The sequence below is a fragment of the Alligator sinensis genome, unplaced genomic scaffold, assembly GCF_000455745.1.
Source record: "Alligator sinensis unplaced genomic scaffold, ASM45574v1 scaffold928_1, whole genome shotgun sequence".
Classification (NCBI taxonomy): domain Eukaryota; kingdom Metazoa; phylum Chordata; order Crocodylia; family Alligatoridae; genus Alligator; species Alligator sinensis.
In genome coordinates, this window is record NW_005842229.1 from 126290 (window position 1) to 134286 (window position 7997).

General features: G+C 41.2%; 1 protein-coding gene across 5 annotated transcripts in view; it reads left to right on the forward strand.

Moving 5' to 3' along the window:
- The first annotated feature begins 233 nt into the window (after positions 1-233).
- Positions 234-7997, forward strand: part of DEK (DEK proto-oncogene) — a 22552-nt gene continuing 14788 nt past the window's right edge. For all 5 annotated transcript variants that reach the window (XR_003094928.1, XM_025208424.1, XM_006027238.3 and 2 more), the window contains exons 1-4: positions 234-368; positions 2932-3033; positions 4712-4821; positions 5968-6062. Coding sequence is in view for 4 of the 5 variants with exons in the window: in XM_025208424.1 (XP_025064209.1) it covers positions 248-368; positions 2932-3033; positions 4712-4821; positions 5968-6062 (428 nt within the window). In the remaining variant the exon portion in view is untranslated. The remainder of the gene's footprint in view (positions 369-2931; positions 3034-4711; positions 4822-5967; positions 6063-7997) is intronic.

A 7997-nucleotide genomic window follows, 5' to 3' on the forward strand; every position in this document is an offset into this window, starting at 1 on the left:
AGAGAGACTTAGAGCTGCTCACAGAAACAAGCAACCCACAAGATAAGAAGTAACAAACTAAAACCCCAGTTAACACCCTAAAGCACTTTGACCCTTTTGGAAGTGCTTGAAAATGTGTTTTATGTCATCAAATAGTCAGCAAGTTTCCTTGACTACCCTATAAAGCTATCTGATAGATTTATTTATAGAAGTTCTTTTTGTGCCATAATAGTGTTGTCCCTCTTTGTGTTCAGCAGAACAAACAGCCATGTCGTCTCCTGTTTCCTCAAAAGAAGATACAATGCCTACTGAACAAGTTGATGATAGAGAGCCTGAAACTGAGAACAAAGCTGAGGAAAGTGAGGAGGAGGAGGAGGAGGAAGAAAAAGGTAAGTAGAAGTTCACAGGATGGGCAGGGTTTTCAGTTAGGTGCATATGAATGTATGGTTACGAGACTATTTACCAATACTTAGTTTAAGTAATTTATTCTTGAGCATAAGTGGGTAGGGAATGGCACTCTGGGACAATTTATACTGGCACAATTTTGAAAATGACGAGATGGTATGATATTTTCATATATCTCTGACTTTTGAAAATTGCTTTTCTTAACATTAAGTACTGAAGTCTAAGTGGGAGGAGAAGGGGATTGACTTTTGAATGTGGCTAACTGTATTTGTAATGAACATGTTGCAAATCACGAGGTGATCTCAGTGGTGGATTCTGCATCACAGTGGAAACAAACATCAGCTGGATTACTGCACTTCACCTAGGGATAAGGTGTTATTGGTTGGCTCTCTGTCTTCAATTTTGCATTCTGCCTCTGAGTCAGTCCCATGTTGGAGCTGACTGCAGTTTTTTAACTTTGGGAATGGCAGATCAGATTCAGTGAAAGCTACCAGAGGTGGATCTCTAGTTCATACCTGAACAAAAACGTATCTTGTCTTTTGTCCTGTTCTGATTAAAGGATCAAACTAATAAAGATGTTTTCTCTGTTGCTGGGGAAGGAGATCCCAGGGTGCCATTCCCTACCCTTTTCCCTCCTCCAGCTAATCCTTATGGACACCAAGGTTTGATCCTAGTAGCCGCATACATGCCCAGACAAATACAGCTTAGTTATGTTGCAAGTGGGAACTACTCATCCAGAATGGCCTCAGGTTCTGGCTGTTCAGATTCTTAGCAACACCTTCTTCCCGCCCCGTGGGCTCCCCTAGCATTTTCAGGCTGTGCCATACTGCTGCCCCCTGGGGCATGGACAGGAACTGAAACCAAAAAAGGGAGGTGGAGTGTAGGGCTGCCCACCATGAAAGGAGCAGCAGCTGGGGGGAGCCCAGGAGCCACAGATTAACCCCTTGCATGCCACCTGTTGGACAGGCCTGGCCTCAGATGATTGTTGAGAAAGATACTTTGCTCATTTCCAAGCAGGGCGAGCCTTTTTCTTTTGCTGCTCGTTTCTTGACAGGATAGAAATCTGTTGGCAGGAATTTTCTAAGCCTATTTAATAGCTCAAAATCACATGCAAGGACTGATTGTTGAAAATAGTAAAGTTCTGTTATGTGTGGTAAAATCATAAATTAGTGGGTGGATTTAGCAGGAGTAATAGAATGCATGTCTTACTGCTGGTCAAGAGTAATGTATGCTCGTTAAGCAGATATGTTTGCAAAGTGTATGTGTTTTTGTTTGGCCATCACATGGTTCCCAAAGACTTTAAAACAGAACCACACTGGAACGACAGAAACATTCAGTGTAAACCACACTACATGGTTGTGAATTGTGAAAAATGTGCTGCAGTTCAAAAGAAAAGAAATACAGTACTTAGCATTTGCATATTCCAGCAGGGGAAAATAGTCTTAAAAGTGGTAAGCCTCCCTAGTGAGAGCATCTATTGCATTATTTGTGATTACATTAAAGGCACGTCTGATGCAAGTAGTGTCTTAAAACCTTTATCTACAAAGCACTACAGGGGTGCGTCCAGACGTGCGTGGATGTTTGGTTCCCCAGGGACAAGTAGCGGTGGTGCACCTTGCGCTGCCACTACTTGTCCCTGTGTGCTTTGGTGTGCAGCAATTTACCCTGGTAGGGCGGTAGGGGAAGCTGGGGCCAGCACTGTGCTGGCCCCAGCAGCCTTACCTGGGGTCCTGCAGGCCTCCCAAGGCTACAGCTGTGGTGATCTTGCTGGGCAGAGCCTGGCTGGCAGCCACAGCATGGCTCTGCATGGCCTGGCTCTGCTTTTCAGCAGTGCGTGCTGCTCTTTCCGTGGGTTTTTTGACCCCTGGATACAGGGGTCAAAAAAACCCATGGGGGAAAAAACAGAGCAGTGCTGAGAATGCTGGACTGTGCAGCATGTGGTGATGCATACATGTTTGCAGTGCCACATGCTGCACAACTGTGATCGTATGGACATGCCCCAGGTGATTAAATTGAAGAGCAACTTGTAGCTTGGGAGCCGTGGTCTCAGCATTACTGACTTAAGTGTACTGGAGTACTGAAACAGTGATAGGTGTTAATGTAGAGGGCATGGTTAAGACTGGAGCTAGGGCAGGAAAGGGAAGCTTATTACTGCTCTTACAGTATAAAATACTTGTGGTTGCCCCATATCCCAAGAAGGGGTGCCGGGTAGTGAGGCCACAATTTAAAATTAAATAAGATTATAATGATAAGAATCAAACCTACCTCTGTTGCATCCATGTATTTTATTTAGTTCAGCTTTCAGCAGGCATGGCTTCATGTGTTAACCAGTGTTGTCCTTGCTTAAATAAATTGTGTATTTGTAATTCTTCTGGTTAAATATTAAAATGTTAACATATTGTGAACTAAAGCTATCTGGTGTTTTTAATGCATGTTAGGATACCTACCTTGTGATGCCTTGGAATTCTCTCCATATGGTAACAAAGGAACTTCAGTGTGCATGTTTTTATAGGGAAAATGTTATGCTTACAACACTGTATTTTGCAGAAAAAAGTCTCATTGTTGAGGGAAAAAGAGAGAAGAAGAAAGTGGACAGACTGACAATGCAGGTATCCTCGTTACAAAGGGAACCTTTTACGGTTACACCAGGCAAGTTTGTCCACTCATTTTAAAACTAAGGACACTGCAACTAGTAATGACATCTCTTAAATTACATCTGATTGATAAAGTATTTATAATTGAAGTCAGTTTCAAGATATTTAACAGGCACTGTAGGTCTTAAAGTAATTCTTGTTTAGATAGATTCTAGCTGTGACAATTATATAGGAATCTCTTGACTTTTGTAAGTCTCTTTACAAGGTTGAAATTCTTGAAAAGAGTTAGAGTAAGAATGTAACAATCCCCATTAACAAAGTCAAAATTAATTGGAATAAAAGAAATAAGTTTGTTGCCCCCATCTGGACATAGTAGACACCCCAGTGAATTATGCACAGAAAAAAATCAAAATTATTTTTTTTAAAATGTTTTTTTATTTTTTTTTTTATTTTATTATTTTTTTTTTTTACAAATTAAAAAATGTTCAAATAGTGTTGTTTAGTTTAGAAATATATGCGGGTACTTTGTACGGTTGGGAGGTGGATGTAGGGTGGGAGGGTGAGGTTTGTGGGGGGCTTGTGAAGGGGGGTGTGTGTGTGTGGAGAGGGGGGTCGTATGTGGATGTGGCCCCTCCCCCCCACTCCACCTCATGGTATGTAGCAGCAGGTCCTCCGGGCACTCAAGGCCGCAGCAGGCAGAGGTCCTGGGGCCTGCGCATACTGGCGTGGAGCTGGCCTAGCCCACTGGCATGCACCTTCAAACCAGACCAGGCTGGCTCCATGCCAGCACATGGGGCTCGCAGCACTACAGGTGGGAGCTGCACGCCATCAGGCCAGGCAGGCTCTGTGCCTCCATTGGCGCCTTGCTGCTGGAGTGCTGAAAACCCCATGTGGAGGCATGGAGCCAGCCAGCCTGGCTTAATGGCATATGGCCTAGGAGCCCATTGGGCCAAGTGGGCTCTGTGCCTCCACATGGAGCTTCCAGCACTCCAGCAGGAAGCTGCATGTGGAAGTAAGCAGAGGCCCAATGGCATGTGGCTCCCGGTCCACACGCCATTGGGCTGGGCTGGCCCTTGATGTGGGGCTTCCAGTACACCAGCAGGAAGCCACACATGGAAGCATGGAGTCGTGTGCCATTGGGCTGGGCTGGCCCCATGTCTCTACATGTGGCTTCCTGCTAGAGTCCCACATGGAGGCACTGAGCCAGCCAGCCCAGCCCAATGGTGCATGGCCGTGACCCACCCACAAACCCCATACACACACCTTTGCTGCTGCCGCCCCCACCCCCTCTTGCAGGTAGGAACTCCGTTCACCACTTATCCAGCTGTCCAGTTGTGCAGCTCTGTGCTACACATCATGGAGATGGAGGCACAGAGCTTGCTGCAGTTAAATTATGCAAAATTATGCAATTATGTGTGGTCATGCCTTTTATGTGCAAAATTGTGCAGGCACATCATTGCATAATTCCCCAGCGCGTAATAGTGGCAGGTAACAAAAGAATAGTTAAACGTGGCTAGCAAATTTTAACGTAATTAGTAAATGACTGCCTGCTTACTGTATATTACGTTGTGCACCGTTTGATTAGTAAAAATTTTACCCATCTGCTTTAAAATAGTTTAATTATAAATACTCTTTGTATTTGTAAAATAATTAGATGCTTCAAGCCATAAAACAGTGTATTGCTTCCAAGAATTGAATGAGATGCAGGAAATAACTTCTTTAAACTCTTTCAGGAAAGGGACAAAAACTTTGTGAAATTGAACGGATACAGTTCTTTTTGAGTAAGAAGAAAACTGATGAACTCAGAAATCTACACAAACTCCTTTACAACAGGCCAGGCACAGTAAGAACACTCCTCAAAATCAATCTTTTGTGTAATAATAGGGCTCATCTGGTATACTTACAAATGTATGCTTTTTTCCTAGTGAAAGCTTAGGTCTCTTTATAAAGAAGTGTACTGTAACTTTTATTTTTTTTTTTTTTTAAAGTCCATTTCTAGCACTAACAAATCAAGAAATTATTTTAAAATTGTGTTTCAATTGACCTTTTGTCTTGGCAATTCTGACTTGCTAAGGCCACTACCTTGACATCTGAAATCTAGAGTCGTAATTTTTGCATAGTGTTCTCAGTATTTCTACAGAAAGGTTAAAGAAAATGTCAACCTAGAAATTTCATATCTTTTAAAGCTTCCTTGAATTACCATTAGCTTTGGTTCAAGGCAGAATAACAAAGTCCAAAATCACTTTGTCTTATTTATGCGACTTCCATAATTGGACAATAAGCTACACTGGAAAATTTCTAACCTTTGGGCACAAACAAAAGGCTCAAAGTACTAGGTTTGCAACCGCTACATGGATTGCGATAAATTTCATGGATAAAAGGAATAATTAAATCAGCTACTCTGGTCACCTTTGTATCATAGCCATAGAATTGCACTTGTTTAATCCTGTGTTGAACCAAGCAATATGTTCAGGGGTGTGAACTTGCCCCATTCCTGGGCCAGATTTTGCATGGAATGACAGCTGTGGTGGGTCCAGAGGGGGTGGTAATTGTGGCAGTGATGGGCTAGTCCCATTCAGAGATTTGGAAACAAATAAGGATAATTTAAATTGAATTTGCTTGCTAAATAGCATTGTGAAGAGTAGAAAACAGATGATTTTATGTCATTGCAGTACCTCAAACCCATGAGTTGCATTCTGAATGAGACTCATCTGTTGTTTACAGTTCACTGGTAACCCAGTGCGGAAAAATTGTACAAAAGAGTGAGTTGCTGTAGCCTGCTGGTCATAAGATAAACAAGGGTTTTATTGTCATTGTGTAGCTGAAAGTCATGTTTCCAAAACACTTTAGTGTGTGGTTTTCCACTGCTCAAAAGTGACCTGGAATATTAGAACCATGTTTCTTAAATGAAAAGTTACTGAACAATTGTAGCTGGATATAATCTACTGAACTGTTTGCAGTGAGAAGTAATCAAAGTATTCTGTTCTAGGTTGCCTCACTGAAGAAGAATGTGGGTCAGTTCAGCGGTTTTCCATTTGAAAAAGGAAGTGACCAATATAAAAAGAAGGAAGATATGCTAAAAAAGTAATAATCTCTATAACTACTTAATATAGCTTAAATCATGCTGTTTTGCACTTATTTTCTCTAAGGTTTACTTCAGATAATCTAAACTATGGGCTGACTTTTCTAGAGTTCTGCTTTCTGTCCCATGTCTGTCAGGGCTCCATTTAAGATGTTTAAATGGGACTTGAAACAATAATTAAAACATCTCTTAAAAGAATTAGAGAATGTGTACCTAATTAAACTAATTTCAGATTCAGGTCTTGTGGTGGCAAAGGACTACCCTGGAAAGAAGTTGCTGCTACGTAGTAAAGCTTCATTAGACCTGTATACTCACATTTTGGAAAAATTATACTGAAAAAACTTGAATTATATAGAGAAGAGTTGGAAAGTTTCTCTTTTCTCATATTTTGTCACCTCTAAGCATTAGTAATTTTCTATCAAGAAACATCCCTCCCATCATCCCCCTTAGATTTTAACGGCTTTCTCTTTTGCATTCTCCCATTCTTGCTGACTTGTACATAACTGGCATTGGAAAGTGCTGCTTCCACACTTTAGGTCTGTTTGACACCAGTGCTCTCCACTCCTAATTCTTTCATGAAGACTAGCATATTGTCTGCTATGTGAGAGATGGGTTTAGTTCTCTAGGTCACATAGAAGTAAAATAGTTTACTTTTTAGCATTTAAATTTTTGGAATGAGAGGTTTGTCCTACTTAATGTTGGTTTTTCAGTCTGGCTTCAAGATCAAGGCAGTTTGCTGGTTTAAATTTTGAAGGTAGATTAGTGGAAGGAACAGTTGGGTTTATCTTAGTTTTTACTCTGTTTTGTTTTCTTTGATCAGCTGAAAGTCTGTGAGGAGACTCCTAGAACTTTGAATCCGCTGGGGAGGGGTATTGTTCCATAACTGTTCCTAGTTCCTTGTGACTTGTTTTCTAACTCTTTAATTATTTATTTGATTATCATAAAATATTCCTTGACCTACATAACAAATCCTGGCATCTACTATATTTAGATGACAATCTGAACTTTTGACAATTGGCTGGAGAATGTAAGTGCTATCCTGGGTCTGCAACATAGTATGAGAGAATATGCTGAAATTCTTTTGTTAGTTGCCAGGTGTGATCAATTTGAAAAAAATGCTTGTGGTGTCCTGTGCTAATGCACTTTAACAAAGTTCCAAGCACCTAGCATGCTCTTTTTTGAAAAGTAAAGGGAAACCAACTTAATTGACAATCTTATCTGCCTGCATTGTCAGCAAGCTTTGTTCTTATTTATCCCCAGCGAGCTGAACAGCTATCTGGGAAAGTTTTACTTCATTGTTACAAGCTGCAGTATTACTTACTGCATTTTGACTTTGGAGTCAGATTCTGCCCTCTTCATATCTGTGCAAACTCACTCGTTTCAGCAGTGTTGAATGGGTATACCTAAAAACAAGATTTGGTCTGTAATGGTGTAAATCAGAAAAAATGAACTTGAGTTTCAGTCTAAAGTTGATTTTGCAATGCTCCTGTAATGTAATTCTTATAAACTGAGTACACTTGACCTGGAAGCTAGTCATTTAAGCATGGAAACACTCAGTGGCCTGTTGGTCGCTCTTTGTAGTGGAAATGCAATTTAATACTTAGCTGTTGTATATCCCATCTTTCTTATCCACAGAGGTCTCCTTCACACTTAATTGATTCAGTACATGTTTGTAGCACACCACAAGTTTTGCAAGAAAACAAAATCAGTGTTCACATTTAGTTGGGACAACTTCATAGTTAGCCATCTAACCCCTGGCTAATTAAATGTACATCAACCTGCTGCTTAGTTTAGTAATTCTGATATAATAAAAGCCTTAGTCTGTTTGTCTGTCTGTCCATAACACTCTGGGCCAACTGCACATGGGCTGCCAAGAGGGTGCATGCTGATTGGCTGCGAGGCCCCAGAGCGTTATGGACAGAGGGGGTGAGGGAGCC